At 43.4% G+C, this 22180-nt stretch overlaps 1 protein-coding gene across 1 annotated transcript; it reads left to right on the plus strand.

Moving 5' to 3' along the window:
* Nucleotides 1–10784: 10784 nt before the first annotated feature.
* Nucleotides 10785–21905, plus strand: LOC142774788 (uncharacterized). Its single transcript, XM_075875845.1, has 5 exons — nucleotides 10785–10862; nucleotides 15834–15896; nucleotides 18051–18277; nucleotides 21299–21458; nucleotides 21556–21905. The coding sequence occupies exons 2-5, from the start codon at nucleotides 15893–15895 to the stop codon at nucleotides 21816–21818; spliced, it is 654 nt and encodes a 217-aa protein (XP_075731960.1). The 5' UTR covers nucleotides 10785–10862; nucleotides 15834–15892; the 3' UTR covers nucleotides 21819–21905.
* The last annotated feature ends 275 nt before the right edge of the window (nucleotides 21906–22180 follow it).

The following is a 22180-nucleotide window of genomic DNA, read 5'->3' on the forward strand; positions in this document are numbered from 1 at the left end:
TCTTTATCTAGCTGGGAGTAATTCCTCTCTGCCTGCGATAGGGTGCGCGAAGCAAAAGCGATCGGGGCTTCCCGTCCCTGGTCGTCAACTTGGGAGAGGACTGCTCCCACTCCGTATGGTGATGCGTCACAGGCTAGCAGTAGGGGTCTCCTTTCGTCGTAGTGTCGCAGAACAGTAGACTTGCGAAGTAGTTGCTTAAGGGCAACAAATCCCAGGCAGCACAGAAGGTTGGCCCAATATTGGGGATAGATCGGCATTGCCTGGCCCATGAACGGCCCAGTTTTCACAACGTACCGCCAAGATTGGCTATGCCAGCCAAATAGAACGGTGACGTTGGACCAGCGTTGACAACGTACCCCCAATATTGGTTCTGCCAGCCGAATAGAACGGCTATGTTGGACCAGCATTAACAACATTCCGCCAATGATGGCTGTGCCAGTCTATTAGATTGGTTATATTGGACCAGCTTTCAGAACTTTCCGCCCATATAGGCTGTGCCGGCCTATTAGAACGGACACATCGGGCCAGGTTGTACAAGTAGCAGCCAATATGGGCGGAGCCATCCAATAAGACCGGCATTATTGGCCCGCCGTTTGAACGTTATTGCCGGCGTCAGCTGAAAAGTCAACATCACGATGTCATAATATTAGAATATGAGCCAATTTCTGCGTGTGCTGCTTTTTGGCGCTGTTCTGGCCCCAATTCACGCGCCGATTTTTCAAGTTAGAGAGAGAGTAATATATGTGCCGGGCACAATACTAGAACTATCTTTTCGCCATTAAACCATGCCCCGCCGCGGCGGTCTAGTGGCTAAGGTACTCGGCTGCTGACCCGCAGTTCCCGGGTTCGAATCCCGGCTGCGGCGGCTGCATTTCCGATGGAGGCGGAAATGTTGTAGGCCCGTGTGCTCAGATTTGGGTGCACGTTAAAGAACCCCAGGTGGTCGAAATTTCCGGAGCCCTCCACTACGGCATCTCTCATAATCATATGGTGGTTTTGGGACGTTAAACCCCACATATCAATCAATCAGTCATTAAACCATGCACAGCTCGTTGAAATGCATAATCGTTGGTTGAAGTTGTGCAAGGTAGACTTTTTAAGTGAGAAAAAATTACCGATCAAGTTTCTCTGTCAGACGTGACGTCCGATGCGGTGCTATCCGTACGTATGACGAAGCTGCTGCGGATACCGCTGTCTTACGCGTGCATGTAGACGTCGAATATCTGACGCAAATCTTATCGTATCATGTGTCGGGCTAGCTATCTACGCGACCTATTCGAATCTGTTTTGCGTTCACAGCACAGTACGGTTAACGGCACTTGCTGCTGCTTGACGTGTGGGAAGAGCCGGGGTCGTCAGTTGCGTTATGGTGACTGAATCATACAACATATGCAGTTGCCGTGATCTAACACACAGACGCGCGTGCGCACGCACGCACGCACGCGCTATATTCATGCAACGACCACACGAATTCCCAACAACATCGCAGCGAACGGTTGGTAAGGTGTTGCGGAGTGTGTGGGCGTCGTAGGGCACCCTGTCGATGCCCACCTCGTTGCGAACGCGAATTTCGGCGTGGAACGCATCTTTTTTATGTACTTTTTTACGTATGCTCAAAACGGTAGGCTGCGCGATACGAGAAGTACGACACACAAAAAAAGAAGATACGTGAATGCATAGGGCAAATCGTTAATAACAAAAAAAAAACAAAACACGCACGCTCACGCCACTGCAGTGGCGTGAGCGTGCGTGTTTTTTTTTGTTATTAACGAAGCACATGTGCTTCCATAAAACACGACAGCCAAGAATGATGAAGTATTCATTTACATACAAATTACTATGAGTTGCTGAAACTCACGCAAAAGAACATAATTTTCTTCCTTGGATATTGATCGAGTGCCTTGGAATTATGCTATGTGAATTTGACACATCAACAGTGCATTATGATTTCCACCATAAGGGGCCACAATCTTGGCAAGTAATAGAAGTACTCTTCCTACCTGATGTGCACCTAACGTAAAGAGGCCTTGTTTCTCAAGTTAGCAATATATATTATATATATATATATATATATATATATATATATATATATATATATATATATATATATATATATATATATATATATATATATATATATATATATATATATATATATATATATATATATATATATATATATATATATATATATATATATATATATGTGTGTGTGTGTGTGTGTGTGTGCGTGTGTGTGTGTGTGTGTATATATAACCACTGGAAAAATATACCAGGTGTAACCAGAAAAAGGTGCACCTGCAGTTTTAAAGTTTAAAAGAAGCAATGACATGCCAACCATCCAAAATAAAACGCCCGAGAAAGGAGCATCAATCAGTATTAAAGCAGCTAAAAGCCTGCTAACAGCTGAAGGTAGTCATGCTGCTCTTCCATTCAAGTATAGTGTACACTGAGAAAAGATACTGAAGATACACCATCAGCAAATGACAAAAGCAATACAGACAGAGCTTTCTCTTATAATACAAAAAGTCTTTAGCTGAGGAGGCAAATAAGTCATTGGCACACAATAAGTGCACAAAAAAAAAGCTGTCGCACGAGGCTGTCAGCGCTTAGACAACACAGGCAAAAATACAGTAGACTGAAGAAGGGAAAACCCATAGCAAAAGTTACCATACTCCTGAGTTCTTGCTTTGCGTGCAAATGAAGCTAGCGTGAAGTTGAACACTAGATTAAAGCACCACAATCAAAATCTGGAAGTCAATGCTTTAGGAATAATACAAAGTACTGAAGAAGCATGCAAAGAGCATTCCTGTGAAGGCAAATATAAAAAAAGGCTGAAAGCTCTGTGGCCCTGAACAAGACAACACCACAACCAATCGAAGAGCCATTCGGACACACCAGCAGTTCTGGCCAACACTAAAAAGTGACAAAAACATACCTTTAATGCCTTTTTTACAAGAGAACTTCAAAAGAAATGTGCATACACCAATGCCAGAAGTATCGATGGAAGCTATTACTCATATTCAGCTCTTCATTGAAACACTGACAGAAGATACTTGTACCTGGATGCTTAATTACTTTGGTACAACTCAAGAGCGTCGACGCCAAGTGGCAAAAAAATTATGATGGAAGACTACAATGTGATCAAATGCACACGTCAACCACCAACCAAGGTCCTATGCTAGAGTGAATATCGCAAAAAGTCTTGAACGCCTAATGTCACTGGCTCATACTCAGCGTTCTCAATCAAAATCTTGACCTCCCACACAGCATATTATTTCAACAACCTGCCACCTCTCACCATGTCATGAAACAAGCTCGAGTATACACAAACCCTCCTCACCGTTAGGTAGTTAGATAGCTCCACTAGTGCTTCACTCTCGGAACACATAGACCAGGGCCGTAACTAGACGGGTAGTGAGGAGGTTCTGAGCCCCTGAAGTATTTTCATGCTCTGACTTTTCGTCAACAATAGCTTAATCTGGGCAAGTTGGTTCATCGTGGTTGTGTTCTAGTAACAGCGAGAGAACTTCAGGAAGAGACAAAAAGAACAGGAAAGAGCGCTGACTGCCAACTGAATTTTATTGAAAGTACTATGCCCACTTTTATACAGAGTACAAGAACAGTGCTCATGCACAACGACACATGTGAGACCATGATAATATAATCTTAACTGAGAAAAGAATACTCTCTCTCCAAATGGATGAGTGAAGGTATACTCATGCACTGATCCATGGCCTTCCTGACAAGAAAATGCTTTCACAGTCTCTCTTTCATTTCTTGTTCTTGCTTTTTTCAAAAACAGTGTTTTATGAAACATAGAACTGCACTTACATTCTTTACAGTGTATGGCCATGCGACTACCATAGCCATTCTTAACATTTTAAGCATGCTGTCTTGCTCAAACATTAGGGCATTGCCCAGTTTGTCTTATGTTTACGTTTCCACGTGTCAATAGTATCTCATACACAACATTATATTGGCATTCAGTATACCTATTCTCGTGACGAATGGTGAAATAATGGCTATTCCTGTTGCTTTTTAGTACACACACTTTTGAAAACTTGCAAGGGATGGCAAGTAACAAGATAAAATCATATCGGCTCGCTATTTTCTTTATATTGTGAAACACCTTATGTACGTACGGTATAGCATGCAAAGATCTTTGGTCATTCTGTTTTTATTTTGGTCCTGTTTTGTTTAACTTGACTTTCTGCAGGAGGGTTTAGCACACGGGTGTGATGGTGCTGTTGGGATATCCAGCATCCTTTAGTCTTTTTTTCTGGTTTTTAAGGCTTACCTCATCCTTGTGCTCACATGACTTCTGAAGGGTGGCCTCAATGCACGTGGTGGCAATTCCTCTGTGTAAATTGTGTAAATGTGTAATTATGTGTTATGATGTACTAAAAAAGATGTCCCAAGAATCAGAATAAGTGACAGTAGTCAAAGTTTTTGTCACTGCCTTTATACAAATACCAGTTTATTTGTTGCCTCCTGCAGTATTTTAGGGCCTCTTATATAGATAGGATGTTTTCTCACTTTTATTACATTTTTGTATTGATGATGCCATATGCTCAGGAGGTAGAATGTCGTTATGTTCTTTCTGATAACTTCTAGCTTCTGAGCAAAGATAATGTTTCAGAAAAATGAAAAAAGGCTAGCATAATATTAAGACATGGGAAGAAAGCAGACTTTATCAAAAATGAATGCATTAGTTGGGAATGAGAAAAAAAGATGGATGACAGGTCAGTAATGTCAATTAATTTATATTAGGACACATGAAATGTAGCAGAGGGTGGCAGGTGATTACTTCCAATGAGATCGAGAAATTATCAGCCATAATATGAAATTGGCTCATACAGGACAGGGAACATTGATTGGGCTTCCACCCTGCAGTGGACATAATATAGGCTTAACGCTAACAATGAGCAAAGCCTGTGAAATTAATGCTCCATGAAATGAGCAGTACTGCACAGATTGCTGTGCTAGACTTCCCATTTTGCATGTTTTTACCAGCTTATCCTGCTTGCTGTTCAGACACAAAGCTTCACCAGAAAAACAAAGTTATACTTGGTGAGGATAATGCCAGTGAATCCAGTGTTTTATCTACACCTTTCCTTGCTTAAGTCCTCCTCCAAACTATACGATTTTTCTTGGAAATGTTCTGCTTACAGCACACCAACCGATCAAGTGAAACAACTTTATTGGGGTCCTGCAGGACGCACCCTAGTATGCAATCACCATTTCACTTCACGTTACAACATACTGGTGGTAAAAATATTCTCTGGCAGGGTACAGAAGTGCATGCACTGAGCTAGCTTGTGCAGCGCGGTCTATTCCAGAAAGCTGAACCTATGTTTGGTGCAGAATTTTGTAACCACACGATGCTTGCACAGATTAAATGTGGCCACACATAGCAACTTCTGAGCTTTTTTATGAAATGATCTTGCAGTATCTGAAAACATTTGTTTTTTATTTACTTCATAGTTCCCAGTGAAATATTTCTCTTGTTCCTCTCATTGAATAATGGCATTTGGTGTGACTAAGGTGTTCCTAATGCCTCACTATGAGATAAGAAAAACGATTCTTCTTGAAATTGCTTCACAAGCATTTCCTAAGATATTGAATGACACTGCTTGCACATGTACAAACATTTGCTAGTTTTATATAGGATTGATGATAAAGGGAATCAGTTGGTGCATCCAAGCCGGACAGAGATTGATTGGCCCTGAAAAGGGCCGTTTAGTTATATATCTTGCAGCTTGTTCCAGGTAGACAGGGCTTCATTCTGTAGAAATGGTAACTCATCACACTGGTTCCCCAGCATGAAGAACATAACTTGATGCTAACACTGACTCAGATGTTCTGAAATGTCATAGAGGGTACATGAAGGCTGGGTACATGAAGGTTGCAGTTACACTAACTGTACAGTCAGCATGCTTGTGTGATATGTGCATAGCTCCATCAAAGCCACGTGTGAGAATTGCGTGAACAGCTGAAAATCTCAATGGCAGCATAGCTTAAGAAGTCTGTCATCCCTTTTTTGCCAGTTTCCAATATCATCCTTCCCTTTTCATGCATCTTCTTTCAATATATCTGGGGTTTTAATCATCCTTCCCTTTTCATGCATCTTCTTTCAATATATCTGGGGTTTTCATTCCCAAAACCACGATATATTAATGAGAAGCAAATTTTGAACATCTGGTGTTCTTTAACATCTTCACTTGTTTGCAGCACAACACCAGAAACACAGGACAGGGAAGGAGCAAAAGAGAAAGAAAAGACAACGCCGACTCTGAAAAAGACGGCACTGACATCATGACACGCACATGTCGTGATGTAAGCTGCCCAAAGAGTGGCCTCCCGTGAGAATAGTGAAGAATTGGGAATAGGATCTACCAGTAAGGGCTTTGTGTGCAATTCACAAACAGTGAAAAAGATCCACCAGGGGTGAACCACAGGTACATGGTGCACTCTGGTTGAGAGAGAGCAGAGTAAAACAGATGTGCCAGACAGGAGATTATAAATGGTTTTGTCTGGAGCTGGTGCCAGACCGAGCTCTGATTAAGCGTAAGGGAGTATTGAGCGCCAGGCCAATCTGATCCCATTCCTGTGATGGGGTGCAATGTGATGACAGGTGCGAATTCCATTTTCTTTTTTTTCCATGGGTTTGGGGAAATAATTTTTCAGGGATCAGATGAAAATACCTCCGACATACATAATAACATGCTTATTCTTGGGCGTAGTCATGCCTAGCCACCAGATTGGGAGAAAACGGAATGTTTCCTGAAATGTGCGATAAAGTGTTGGTGCTACGCCTTGACGGAAGTATTGATAGGTGCTTTGGAAATCGGTACGCCATTTCTGTAATCGTTAAATATGCAACTGCATGTGCCACTGCTAGGGATAGCGTGACACTCCCAGCCATTTCGGGGTAAGCCGTTTTAATCTACATGAAGATGTTAATGAGCCCGTTCTCCATCACAGCAGTAGCTGTGGCCATTCCTTCAACTAGGCCTACTGCAGCACCAACTAAACGTCTGCATGAATTTAGCGCTAGTACCGTACATAATAATCAGCACGTGCCTTGGGTTCACTTCGATGGTGTTGTGAATTCATCTTGCGTGAGAATGGTTTAAGTTGCATGCGTGCCTTAATCATTATTGCAATAGGATACCATGATTTATCGTCACGCATGGTGTTGCTTAGCTCGGTCCTCTGTGTTCGAAGCAGGTTCCGCCTTGTGAGTGCATGAGAGAGGCACAAGAGTTGATTTCTGCTCTGTGTCTCTATAATTCCCTAGCCTGTATTATACAGGAAGCGGATAGTGCTGGTGTGCGTCAGCTGCCTCGGTGCTCTCTCAACCGCCTGCCTGGTAAGACTGATAGCTCATTCTATCAGCGCCTTGTCGTACTCCCTCCTCACACTGCGACATGTCCTCCACTTGGAGGACGTGATGACGGAACAAGATGATACGAAGCCCAAAACCGCAATGTTTGCAAGCCACAACCCGAGCAAACAATTCAACGGTGAGGCCAGAAAATCTACCTGACTAGGCCTGGAGCAACAAGCCAGAGAGCATATTCTTGGCTGGATAGATGGATGAATGTGGCCGTACCCTTTAGATCGGGCGGCGGCTAACGTCACCTAGCCGTATTGCTTAGTGAACTAACCACTAGATTTTTTTTTCCCCTTTAAATAGTAAAGTTGGACGGGTACTTTGAAGTGAAGGGTTTAATTTTCAATCGTGCCTTGACTTTAGCCACCAATCAGATAACCTCCTTCTAGTTAAGTCTACCCGCTTAAAGTCTATTTTGCCCTCCCTGTCCCTAAACACCAGTGCTTTGAAAAACTCTGCACCATCATCTTGAACTATAAGGTGAAGCCCTTTACAGAGCATTGTCAAGTGTTCGGCAGTTTTTTCTTTCTCTTCGCACGCACTGCATATTGTGTCTACCTCTTCATATTTGGCCCGATATGTCTTGGTTCGCAATACTCCCGTCCTGGCCTCAAACAGTAGAGAACTACCCTGAGTATTATCATAGATTCTTTCTTTGGCAATTTCCTGCTTAAAAGTTCGATAGATCTCTAGTGCGGACTTCTTAATCATGCCAATTCTCCACATGTCAGTCTCCGTTTCCTGCAGTTCTTTTTTAACCGATAGTTCTTTCTGGTTTGGCCACCTGCTGTTTTCTAAGTATTTACCAGTCAATTTCCTGGTTCGCTTCCTCCATTTTGTATTGACATTCTTCATGTACAACTAGCTGAAAACCTTCATAGCCCAACGCTCCTCCCCCATTTCTCTCAATCGCTTCTCAAATTTTATCTTGCTGCTAGCTTCCCTGCCATCAAATGATGTCCATCCCATATCACCTTGTACTCCCTGGTTTGGTGTATTCCCGTGAGCTCCTAAAGCAAGCCTACATATTTCACGTTGCCTAATTTCTAATCTTGCTTGAACTTCTGACCTCATGCACAAGACCGCGTTGCCGAACGTCAGCCCAGGAACCATGACCCCTTCCCATATTCCTCTCACAACATTATACCTAATGTAATTCCACAGTGCCCTATTTTTCATCACTGCTGCATTCCTGTTATCTTTAGTCGTCACGCATATTTCGTGTTCCCTCAGGTACTCGGTCCCATTGCTTATCCATACACCCAGTTATTTGTATTTATCTGTTATCTCTAGCGTGACTTCCTGTATTCTAACCTCACTACCTTTGTTATCATTAAAAATCATGACTACTGATTTTTCCTAACTGAATCTAAAATCTAACCTATCTCCCTCATTACCGCAGATGTCCATCAATCTCTGCAAATCTTCCTTGTTGTCGGCCATTAGCACTATATCATCTGCGTAGATTAATGCTGGTAGTGCCTGATGAATAAGTTTTCCTTGTTTGATTAAAGAAAGGTTGAAGCCAAGTCCACTTCCCTCTAATTTGGTCTCTACTCCTTGTAGGTACATCATGAATAACAAGTGTGACAGTGGACACCCCTGTCTAAGTCCCCGTTTCACCTCTGTGGGCTTGGATACCTGTTTTTCCGACTTTATAACTACCTTGTTACTTTTATAGATTTCCTTTGAAAGATTAGTGACTCCATCTTCCACACCCAGTGTGTCTAGTATTCCCCACAAGTCCTCTTGAACCACGCTATTGTACGCTCCCTTGAATTTCTGCAGGCCGGTAAGAAGCTTCACAGCGCAGCGCCTGATCTTGTGAAACGGCGCAGCCATGCAGGCAGGGCATTCAATTCCCTCCCTATTTTTTGTATACTACTGTCCTTGTGTACATCGTAGAACACATAACAGTAATGATAACAAACAGATCATTGATTCGGGTAGGCTTGGTGTTTTTATTTAAAATGGAACAACGAGGAAGCTGCTGAAGCTCGTGCCTGTATACAGCTGCTTTATATAGAGATGAAACTTTAACGAAAAAAAAATGTAATGATAAACAGTAGGCTCATAACAAACATTTCTCTGAGGGTGCATGGAATAGATGTCCCATGTAAGGCTATGCATTGCAGTCCTTACTGCATTAATTATGTACACGTACTGCAGGGCATGCAAGTGTATGCAGACACACGCTGACGAAATGACATTTTTTGCTACATACAAACGTGCACCGCACCAAATAAGACGCACGTGTTTGTATAGTCAGGGAACACTCGTGAATATTGATGAAATCACACAGCTCGCTTACAGTATAAAACAAACACAATTGCGAACAATAAAATGCGACGCTGTTTAAAGAGGCGGACCCAGGTTACGAGGAGTATGGCATACACACCACGTGTCAAGCTTTTGCAACATCTAAAGAGACTAAATATGGAAAGTTGCCTTTGTAAGTTATCATGACAGTACCAAATGGAGAAGCCACACGAGAGAACAATTCATCGTGGGCTAAAGAATGTGTTTTAAATATTATACACAGCTTTGCAAGATAATATCGACGAGTTTTACTCGTCTAGGTGTGGGAGGTGTAGGCCTGATAAAATGCGATGTTGCTTCAGAGCCTTTCTTTCGTAATATTGCAATTTTATTCAACTCTTTCAAATGCGGCACCGTATATTTCTACTGGGTGCTCGAACACGGCAAGCAGGTCGCGGGGCAAAATCTTTGTAACATTTTATTACCGAAACAGCGATACTAGCAATGCTTGAGCTGCACTTGCTGTTTTCTAAATTGTAACCTCCTCAATCTCATCACTGTGATCAGGAAACAGAGAGGAAAAGTACAGCAGTAGTACGTAGAGAAATATTCAATTTCAAGCCCTTTAGCAAAATCATCTAAACAAATTGTCAGTTCACTGTTGAATTCTCGATGGAAACAAACAGACAGCTGATCAGGGACGCAAGCTTGGCTTAGCGCTGGCTTGGCCGTTCATACAGAGCCAAAAGCCGCTGCAGCAAACTGGATTGCGGATCGTATTGAGACAAAATATTTTATACATTTTTGTTTTCTTTGTTTCATTTCTCTAATTGCTCTTGTGATGGCGTGGACCGCGCTTCGTGATCTCATGTACTGGCGCACTGTTTTTAAGTTTAGTATGGCGCACGATAATACATGATTGCGTGGTTTAATTTAAAAAGGTTCGCGAGTATGGCAGCAACACTGCAATGTTGGGAAGAGGCACGGGGAAGAGGATAGTAGTAGAACCAGTAGCAGCTGCATGCCCGGGTGGAGCGACTGATGCCCAGATGGAGGAATGTCAACCCGATGCCTTTTGTGTTGGCCGTTCTGGCAGTTCTGCCGACTTTATAGAAAGAGACGACCCCGTCGCTTGTCCTCTTCTCTTTTCCTTCGGGCATCAGCGACAACATTGACGGACGACGTGTTCGACTGCACCGTGCACGTGAGTATAGGTTGGTTTTTCATTCGAGTGAATTCTTGTTCAGATTTGCAACTTGTCGACTTCATCCTGATCACCTGTCACCGGCAATAAGTCACATACGTGTGATATTTAGGTGAAATAAATGATAATGCACATTTTCTGCTCCATTTGCGTGACTTAGCTACACCGGACATGAGGTAAAGCCTTTGTCGCCTAGCCACTAGCAGGCAAGATCGATCACTCGCATCCTTCAGTTCACGAATCAACGCGCCTGCCTTAAAATTAGTAAGCTGCTCGCAAAGAAATCTTACCGAGGCAATTTTGTTTTCTGTGAACAATGCACCGTAGATTTGTCTTGAATAACAAAAAAAAACTTGAAAAATAAATGTCGCGACCTTTTAGAAAACGCCGTGTCTAAGAGCTAGACGCGGCATTTTGTAAAAGGCTCATTAAATTCAGTATGTTTTCGTAGTTTCTGCTTGAAATTATTATTGTCTATGAATTTCATGGCCCAATCTTTTGCTTTGGCTGAAAATCTCGGCGGCAAAAACTTTGTTCAGTGTCCCTTTAAGGGCAGGTATAGATGCCATCATTTCAGTCGCAAATCTTTTTGCTAGTCGGTCGGCTGGTTAACAATAACGGTACTAACTAGAGTTCCAGATTTCATCAGCAACACATCGTCATGGCTTCATCAGATGCTGCATTATATACATCATTCTATCCTCGTTTTTAAATAGGTGTACCGTATGGTCCACTGTTACAGGAAACAAGCGAGCTCATGGACAGTGAGCCATGTGGTGCTAACTGGCAGCGAGGCTTGTGAATGGGACGCATGCGCATAGAATCGGGGTGCGCCCAGTTTTGTCTGCCATTTCTCCGCCTGTACGCATGACAGCACTGGAAAGCGCATCCGTATTTTAGCTGCGCAATTTATCGAGCCCAGTGCCTCCTGCTTCAGGGATTTCCTGTGAGCACAAAAAATGCATGATTTTAATCGTTGCTGCAGTGTTTTGCAAGTTGTCACCGTAAAGCACATCATATTTTTCGCATAATGCTCGCTGCAATTAGCAAGTTTCGATGGCTCAAAATGCTGTTCAGGTCTGATGTAGCAAACATTTTAAGCTCGTCCTCGTGACCATGAAATATTGGTTTATTAAATAATGGAAGGCAGAGTTGGTATCAGTTGATTTACAGTGTGAAAATGAAAAGTGCGAAGGACCGTGCCTCGCAAGTAAGCCCCGAGAGCATGAGCAGAGAAGTAGCAGATGAGGATGCTCATGCGCTGCATTTCCAAATCTCACCAGCACTAATGCTTGACGGACTGCTGGCCACGCACTAGCGTGTTCTTTCTGAAACAGGACTTTGGCCCTGTAAGCAAGTTCTTGAAGGGCATAAGTAAAACGTAGAATGGGCCCCCTAAATGCACCCATCCTTGAACCATTGGGCTTATGAATTAGTGCCCTTTTCAAAATACAACTATTCTGAGCAATAAATTGTGACAGAACAGTGCACGAAGTTTAAAAATGTGAAAAAAGTCTTTAAATGTCCCCTTTATACATAGTGTTCCTGTGATGTCACTTCTGCCGTTGTCGCCCTCTCCCGCCATGCCCGGGTAACTCCCTGGGTACCTACGGCAGTTTACGTGCTGCAGTGCGGTTTGTTGGGGGCTCGTCATCTGTTGCTGTGAACGATGTGGAAGCATTGTGGTTTTTTGTTGTCTTACTTTAACGAGCTCATTGGATTAGGAAGGCCTCGCTCGTTCACTCGATACAAGACCAGATAATCAAGATGTGCGACACATATACCAGCCACGGCGTACACCGGCTGCCCGCCACAACCTATGAGGGCCTATTATCTTGCTTTCACTACAAATTGCCTGGCCCAAAAACAAGTGAAAGCTCAAAATCTCTCGAGCCGCAATTTTAAGAGTGGATGTGCGAAGCGCAGCTGCTCCCATCGAAAACTAGTCGTGCAGAGCTAGGCAAGTTTACAAGAGATATAATATTATGAATATATTGTCACGGCCTACGCCACCAAAATAGCAATGCCCCCCCCCCCCCAAGTGTTTTAAACAGTGCTGATGTTGAGCTTGAGCCTCTTTGATTGCAATTTGTGGAAATAGTCGAGGAAAATATTATACAAGGCAGATAGCGACTTTGCGTGGTGTGTGCCGCGGTAATGCCAGTCATTACTTTATTTTTCGCGTATGCTTTAACACACTTTTCACTTTGTATTTTGCTTTTGTTGTACGCTAATGTACAGTGGAGTCACTGAACATGATAGAGACCGTGTATAGAATTAATTGACTGATAAAAAAAAATCCTGACGCCCAACTTGAACCGATCGGCTATACTTCAAAGTGAACTAATATTGTTTCCCATTCTTTATAGTTTGTTTCAATGCAATACCAAATCTCCACGATCGCCATCACGATTTTAACCGCCTTCCTCGCCATCATGATTTTAACTGCGGACAAGTTTGTGTGTACAGTATCTTGGTAAGCTATATCTGTTTGCAGGTAAATACTTGGCTATGGCGCTTACCCGTAATGAAGTTGCACCTGAAGATGCAAATATTGCAAAGTTTCTTCAAGTAGCTTTTGTTAATCTGCACCAGCCAAATACGCTGGTACATTTAGGAAAATCGGAATGTGCGTTCTCAATTTCAGGTTATAACTTTCAGCGAAGAAACACCCTAAGCTCTGCTCCCTCTGCGTGGACTACTAAATCAACTTGCCTCACTAGCAGCTCATAATTTCTCAAACTTGCATCGTGAGGCAAAACTAAACGGGTGCAAGCACGAGGAGACAACATGGCAGTTGTAGGCGATAGATTCGGTTGGTGCCCGGGCATGTTGGTGGCGCATTTTGGAAGTGACGAAAAGGTGCTGCGAGATGCACGTGCACACTTTGTATAGTTGCTGTATTGGACAGCAAAGTTTTTTTCTTATCTGAGCAGTTTTACCAAAGGAAGCTTCATCATATAGCGTGATAAATGAAGCGAATCCACAGGTTGAACCACATCATAGCCTCGCTGTGCTTTTGTACTTTTTTTAGCTCGCAAAATTTATTTGTACATATAAGTGACAACTTGCCAGTAATAAGGCAGCACTTGTTTCTTTACCATATGATCATCTCCGGTGTGCTGCTGCCTCAATATTTCAAATTCTAAGCATTTACACCATTGTATGCTAACTTTTCCTTCAAAGTGAGACAAGCCACATGTGTATCGTAGATCAAGCAGCATGCCAGTTTTACGTACTTGCAAGGTAAACATCAGAAATGCACAGTTGATCAAAAATACTAGTTTAATGGTGCATCTACATAGCAGAGCACCTGTGGCACCTCGGGAACAAGATAATGCCACATATGTTACAAGAGATAATTAAAAAAGACAGGGGACGTTCCGTGAACAAATAGAAACAAAAATAAAATGGCACGTGGCAGCGAGCGAAGGCGGCAGGGGGGGGGGGGGAGCCCGTGGGACTTCAGCGGATGAACGTAAGGTGTGTGTTTAATATGTGGAAGAAAAAAAAAATTCAAAATTTTGGCGACTGAAATGAGGGTGACTTAGTGAGTGCGCTCATGACAAGAGTAAACACGGTTATTATTTTTTTTTTCAAATCTCTTTTGAAAGCCACTAAAAATCTGTATGTGGTGCAGCCTAACAGAAGGTCCGTGAAGGCAAATTATGAATTCGTCGTTGTACAAAGGCCTTTTTTTTTTTTCATGCGCACCATCCCCGCCGCGGTGGTCTAGTGGCTAAGGTACTCGGCTGCTGACCCGCAGGGCGCGGGTTCGAATCCCGGCTGCGGCGGCTGCATATCCGATGGAGGCGGGAATGTTGTAGGCCCGTGTGCTCAGATTTAGGTGCACGTTAAAGAACCCCTGGTGGTCTAAATTTCCGGAGCCCTCCACTACGGCGTCTATCATAATCATATAGTGGTTTTGGGACGTTAAACCCCACATATCAATCAATCAATCATGCGCACCATAAATAGTGCTCAAAATTTAATTGCATATGTTGTTTTCATCCTCGCTGTATTCCGTGCTGTTTATGATGTAAAAAAAAAAAAAGTAGCACGCTGAAGTGGTGCTGCTTTTGGGCAACAGTTGAAAATCGCGAGGTGCATGAATGCGGAATACTGCCGCTTACACTCAAATCATTCTTGTGGTCACCTCCCACTGTTTGCAGCATGTGTTGTGTATACACAGCTGCATATTTCCTAGCTAGAAAAATTTGATTTTAGGTGTTTCACGCCATTTTCTATGTAACTATTCCACAATTGCACACACTGATCAGCAGGCTTTCAATTGCGGTGAAGGACACAGGTGCCATAAAATTCATAGTCGATTCTTTCAAGAAACCGTATGTAAAGGCTGAAGCTTCATGCGTACATACACACACACATACCATATTGTTTTTTGTACTTTATGAAAGCTGCGAAGGTCTCATGTGCCTCCAAGCGTAACCTGTCTTATTTATTCTCCATCACCGCAAAAGTTTTGTGAGTTTCAAATAAAAGTACTTTGCACATGGCCACTTTTGGGTAATTTTTTTGTGTAGGTGCTATTTGAGCAGCCTACAGTGTTTACTTTATAAGCCTGTATGTATATGTTGCATTATAAGGATGCAGAATGTGTGTAGCTGTACAATATAGATGAAGTGTAAAAATTAAGTGTGTCTATTGTAGTGTTCTTGCAACCAATCTTACCCCCGTATTCTAGAACGCCCCTCCACTCAACGCTTCACCTTCACTTGAGATGGCTGATGGGAGCGCCGTCTCTAAGCAGAGAAAATTGCTGCATGTCAGCAATAATCTGCTGTGATTCTTGAGTAGTGCAGCGTCGCTTTCAAACGAGCAGCGGCACAGTGCTCAACTCTGTCAAGTGAAGGGTGAAAGTCCAATCGGGTAGCGTTTATGAATATGGGGGTTAGTTTTGTTGTCTTGTTAACCTGCCATTAACACTGGATTGATGCTACTTTGCTCTAGCTGTACAGTGCTCTCCAAGGCTCAAGGAGGCACCGCACGGGGAAGGCTCGGAGCAAACCATGCGTGAGTTTCCTTTCATTGTTACACTATGCACGTATAAAGTGATAGACTTTAATGTATGCTATTTGTATTGTGCAAGTTTTTGGGGACATACAACTTCCAACACTTATATGTTCTGACGAAAATCACGCAAGAACGAGAAAAGCTTGTGCAAAAATTATGCAAGAGTGTAAGAAGCTTTTGCAGAAGTCTGTGAAATGAAGTTTTGAAATTTTGTGGCAATGTGTCATTGTACAGTGGTCAACAGTCTTGCTCAGCATGCTTGACTGCAGGGCTCCCGGCTGCACAGGCGCATCTACGGAGTGCCTGATGCATGATGGGCCAAATGTCAGCCTGCACACTGGTGCCTCTTATCCCCGTTTGTCTGTTACATCAGTGTCTCTTAAAAAGGGGATCAACTGTGCTACCTTTTTTTTTTCGAATGTAATGAGTTCTTTTTCCAGAATATTGTTATTTTAAGGTAGAGCCTCACATTTCTATCAAATACTGAAGATTCTATTTTTCTTTCTAGATGCTATGAAGTCACTCCTTGTGTTACAATAGAGTGAACACTGTTATGAGAAAAGCTACTTTATGGAGTTAACTCACTCCATATTGACTTAACACACAGAATTGGTGAAAACTACACTCCATTCCAGCTGCATTAGGAATAATATTCATTTGCATACTTCTGTTTCTTTTGTTTGTTTGTTGGCTGGAGGTTTGGAGTATAGGGTGGCCAGAGGGCACTGTGTTGTCGTTCTTCATCTTCCCAATTTTGTGAACATCAATTGATAGCCGTATGGGAAGCAGCCAGCATGCTGAAACAGCGGTGCAAGCATGCAAGATGTTCACCATTGCATGCAGTCAGTTGCTGTGAGCAACCTACTGCATACAATTAACTGCGAGTGGTGAACTAACGCTGCACTATGTGTGCCTCCTGGAAAGCTGCAATGGTAAAGTGCCACAATCGTATAGTAACATGGATAACATCGCAATTTGTTTGTTGAATAATTTTGCAACAGAATCAATGGAGTTTTGGATAAATTTGTGTATCTGCCTGGTTCATCAAAGCTACAGAGTCAAATGCGGTATATACTCGCATATTATGTGTACTTTTTTTGTCAATCCGGTCATGTGCGAAGCTAGTAGGAATCGCTGGCCTAAAAGCTCAACTGGGAATATATGTTGCAGGCGCTGTCACAGCTGTTTCAAAGCGGATTGTCATTTGTTTGCTAAGCCTGTTCAAATGCCCCCATTTTCTTGAAGTTCTTCCGAACAGTGCTCACAAAAACCAGTTCCCACGACAGGGTTATACCAGAGAACATAAGTACTCTCCAATAATTGTCCGGAACCCAACGTAAAGTAAGATGCAGACAAGGAAGCGCGATGCCAACACAGTGCTGTGTGTGTCGCCCTTCATTTGTGTGTGTGTCCATTCCTTGTCACAGTCTTCTATTGCGTTGTGTTCCCTCCGATATCTAACCAACACACCCAAGCTTCTATGCTAAGTCTTATTCAACGCACTCTTCTGCTGGCTCCCATACTGAATATTGCATGTCGAAGAACTCCACGCTGATGTGCTTAGCGGTAGCACGGTTTCAGTTTTCTTCGGTAAGCTTTATAACAGCAATCTGCCTCGTATATAATTATTGTAGCCTATCACAAGGAATGGTAAAAACGCAATGGCCAAATGGCGAAACCGAAAAAAAAAAAAAAATGAGTGCGAAAACCTGCCTCATCTAGTTGATGTGACAGGTCCTTGCACGCGTTCAACATCTGTGCTGTGTCTCGGGAATACATTCTTGCCGTGGAAGAGGTGGGAAGATAGGAGGCAAACCTTTAGGCATTTCGGACTACACATAAACAGGTTTCAGTTTTCAAGTTCGATATTCTAGGGAAAGCATAAAAGTTCATGGAAGAAGGGACCTTGCAATCAGTCCATTGTGTAAGACTGCACTCGCCTGCTTGACAAGAGATGTGCCTGACCAGAGCATCATGAAGTCAAATGTGTCTGTGTGTGTGCTGGCAAGGTGGCTCGGGCTGGTTGGGGAGGGCAAAGTATGCGAGCAAAAAGTTTCTTGTAGTAAAGCAGGCTGGCTAATTATAGTGGTGAGCAAATTATGTGAGGATGCAAATTGTGCGAGTAAATATGGTATGTACTCTTGTATGTTTCAGCTCTATTGCTACGGATCCTGCGGATCCAACTTGGCATCCGGCAGCAACAAAGAGAGGTTCTGCAGGAGGTGCGACAGCTGAAGCACAAGGTACGGCTCTTGTCCGTGCCTCAGCACGCCCAGCCAGCACAGCGCCCCTTTGACCTTCCCCGGCTGCCTGCTGGTACAATTGGAGAAGTGGAGGCAGCAGAGGCAGCTGTGCAGAGTAAAGCTGTGGCTGCGGCTTTGGTGTATATTTCTTGATTTTTAATATGCCTATGTAACATGCAGAAATTTAGTACTGCTTTAAGATACTGTGTTTCGGGAAACAAACTAGTCAGGTTATCTCATGAGCCACTGTACTACAGTCGAATATGAATAATTTGTACTCAAAGAGGCCAGAAAATTTGTTCAAATTAATGAAAGTTACCGTAATTACTTGAATCTAACACGCACCTTTTTTCCGGTTAAGAGAGTTCATAAATCGCATGTGCGTTAGAATCGAGTACGAAAAAAAAAAAAAGAATATGGTCATTCTATTGCCATCGCCACTTACAAAATGGCCGCCCCCTATGTGCGTCGGCATGGCGCGTCGGTCATTTCTGCCTATGTGTTTCCCATGCGCGGCACTTCATACGTGTGCTGAGGAGTTCGTCATCTTGTAGTACATTAGCATCGACGGCATGGTAGGGCCGACTCAAAAACTCGACGAGTGCACCACAATGCTGCTTCTGAAAGAAAAGTCGTCGCGTGTGCCGAAACGGACAGAAATCGGGCCGCATCGCGGTCATTCGGAGTTTCCGAAACGTGCATGCGGGACTGGCGGAAACAAAAGCAGAATATTGTCGACAGCAAAGATTCACGCAAAGGCTTCAGTGGACCACAGCAGGGTCGGTTTCCACAAATTGAAGAGCTGCTCGGCGAGTATGTGATTAAGCAGTGAGCGGCACAGCGGCCCGTGACGACAGAACTGCTCGAAGTGCAGGCTATGCAGTTAGCCTTAGAAAAAGGGCTAATGCAGAGCCATTTTAAAGCGAGCAGGTGCTGGCTAACGAACTTTATGAAGAGAAAAGGCTTTTCCCTCCGAAGGCGAACGGGCATATGCCGGAAGTTGCCGGAGGAGTACGAAGAAAAGCTTCAGAGTCTTCAGAGGTTCCTCCTAAACTTGCGGCACAACAACGGCTACCTGCTTGGGCAAATCGGGAATGCCGATCACACGCCTCTTTACTTCTACATGCCTGGCACCACAACCGTCTAAGAGAAGGGGGCGAAGCAAGTTTGTGTACTGACATCGGGCCACGGTAAAACTAGAGCGACAGCAATGCTCTGTTGCACGTCAGATAGGCATAAGCTTCCCCCGTACTTCATATTTAAACGGAAGATGCTCTCAAAAAGAGTCGTTTTCGCGAGTGGTGTGATCAAGTGGGCCAACGAGAAAAAAGGGTGCGCGTTGCAACCGATGTCTTAGTTTTTTTTTTTTTTTTTTTTTTGTCGTGGAAACCGGGCGCGCGTTACAATCGAGGGCGCGGTAGAATAGAGTAAATACGGTAAACGAGCGGAGGGCTCACCATGCAGTGATGTGTGTGCATGGAGAAGTTTTATTCACAAATTACAGGACATCCGTCATTAATTAAAGTAGTCAATACATGTCTGTACACGTTGGCCTTGCAACGAGTCAACAAGTTTTGCGTGCAGTTTGCAAAGCATTTGTACTTCGGCTTCAGTATTCTCCTGGCAAAAGAAGTTGCGCGCGGCAATGTCCAGTGCTGACACTCTTCGAAGACAACTGTGTTTCCACTGTTACCATCTGCGCTGCAGCCGGAGCGTGGCCAGCACATGATGAGAATGGAGGAGCGTCTCCACCTGGAGAAAAGCAGATCGGCATTCGAGAGAGAAACACTCCGCGGCAGCTTTTTTTTTTTTTTTTTCTCTTCATGCGCGGTGTTGAAAGGAGAAGAGTCTCTACATAGCAGGAACGAAAAACAGGGAAGCGTGACACCGGCGCGTTGCAGATCGGCATGAGAGAGCCTACTCTCTGCGACAGCTTTTTTTCCCCTCTTTCTCTTCATGCGCAGTGTTAAGAGGAGAAGGGTCTCTACATGGCAGGGACGGAAAAAGCCGAAGCGGGGCACAGGAATGTCGCAGATTGGCATTTGGCAAACATTCCACCGCAGTCTTTTCTTTCCTTTTCTTCATTTTCTTCTTCAAGCACAGCGATGAGGTGTCTGAAGTGCCACCGCAGGATTGGGCGGGGTGCTGAGAGCATTTTCGGAGCGCGGTATAGCTTTGATAGGACCACAGCGTCAGTTCGAATTAAGTGTGTTGGAATTAATGAGATTCGACTGTATTTACTATAGTCTGTGAAGTCCGAGTGAACTGTCCTAAGCTAGCAGACGATGTAGGCGGCATCGTGTTTTTGATGGGCAGTGACTAGCAATAGCCTGCTTAAAACAGACATTCAGTAATTTTGTTCATGTATCAGCCTATTTTGTGTCCGCTGCGGCTCTCTCTACTTCGAGCTACAGTTCACCCTGCCTTGTGTTAGCCGATTTCTTACTTTTTTAAAAATCTAACATGCACCCAATTTCGCAGTGTGAAGAAAAATGCACCTTTGTTTATTGTGATGAGATTTCTATAGTGACATGCCTCTTTGTTGGCTATCACGGAAAAATATAAACAGCAAATGGTGCGACCATCTAGTGCGAACTTTATTTTTCTATCAGTTTCATCTATGACCAAGATTTGGTCTCTCTAAGGTTGCCTCTTAGTACGCCTTGATCATGTTCATTTATCTTGTTGTGCTCTGCTTACAATGCATTGATTAAAAACATGTCCAAGCTTCTTTTTGAATTCCACATATTTTATCGTTTTTCACCTGTAGAAGCTACTCCTGGTCAACATTCAGGCAAAGACATTGTAACCTCGAAGAAACGTGTATTGGAATTTGAGCACTGTACAAAGTAATTATACTATTTCATAGCTAGAATCAATATTTATTAAGGGTTATAACAGTGTTGTATTTGATTTCATAACAGCGAAACTGCATTCAGAGAAGGACTCTGAAAGGTTCTCACACTGAGTGTGAGAGGGCTGATGTGGAAACCATTTTAGGTCAAGTGAGTTGAAGTTAGCGTAAAAAAACAATGAAATGTTGTGATGCCCAAAAATTCAAGTTGTTGTTTTTAGTGTCCTCTTCTTGCAGATTTTTATCATGAAAACATTTCGATGTGTTGTTGCATTTACCCCATCTATGCTTGCATTTTTTTACAGCGCAAGCACCTCCTGCAGATTGGGGGACGTGGCCTCCGAGAAATTGGTGTGAATGCCATGAAGGCTGTATTGGCACATGATGTGCAAGTGCTGTACAGCCTTCATGGCAGAAAAGGGAAAAGGGCCTTTGTGAACCTGAGGCTCTGTAGATTAGTGACAGGTTAGACTTGTTCATTGTTTTATGTGTGTGTACCCTTGTGTATTCTCTGTACTGCAGTGCTTCATGTGTACTATGGTATTTCTGTTCTTGTATGCAGATGTCATCTGCCAAAAAGCAGGGTGCGACCAGGCGGAGGCCCTCAACTTTATTAAGAGGTGGCTGCCAGGGTCTGGTGATCGCTGTGGGGGCAGTAAGCGGCGCTTCAGAGAAGCATTTGTTGTGGAGCAGCCCGATGATCCCCACTTTCAGAGTGCAGATTATCGGCTGCTCGCGGCAGCTGGCTTCCTGCCCAGCCACAGCAGCCAGGGCCTTGACAGCACCACTGTCACTGTGCCCCCAACGCAACCTGACCTGCAGTAGAGCGGGCCTTTTTTAGTTGTGTATATATATTTTTCAATGTATACATTTTTTGTTGTACCAAATAAATAAAAAAAAACAAAGAATAAATAGTCTGCAGACTGTCGGTGGTGCACTGTTCGGCTAGCTTATGCTGATTCGGAAGCACCATCACCATGTTTTAGTTACAAAAAAAAAGCTCTAAACTATGAATATTCTCGATTACCATATGGGGGACATATGTGGGGATTGCAAGTGGGGGACATACGCTTTCAACATTTACTTCCTAACGGCTTTTTTCGATCTGCTGTACCAAATACCAGTACCAAATAAAGCACTCGCTATTGCAAAAGATAAATTGGTAAAAAAATAAACTACACTTCTAG

This window comes from Rhipicephalus microplus, chromosome 10 (assembly GCF_043290135.1).
Source record: "Rhipicephalus microplus isolate Deutch F79 chromosome 10, USDA_Rmic, whole genome shotgun sequence".
Lineage (NCBI taxonomy): Eukaryota > Metazoa > Arthropoda > Arachnida > Ixodida > Ixodidae > Rhipicephalus > Rhipicephalus microplus.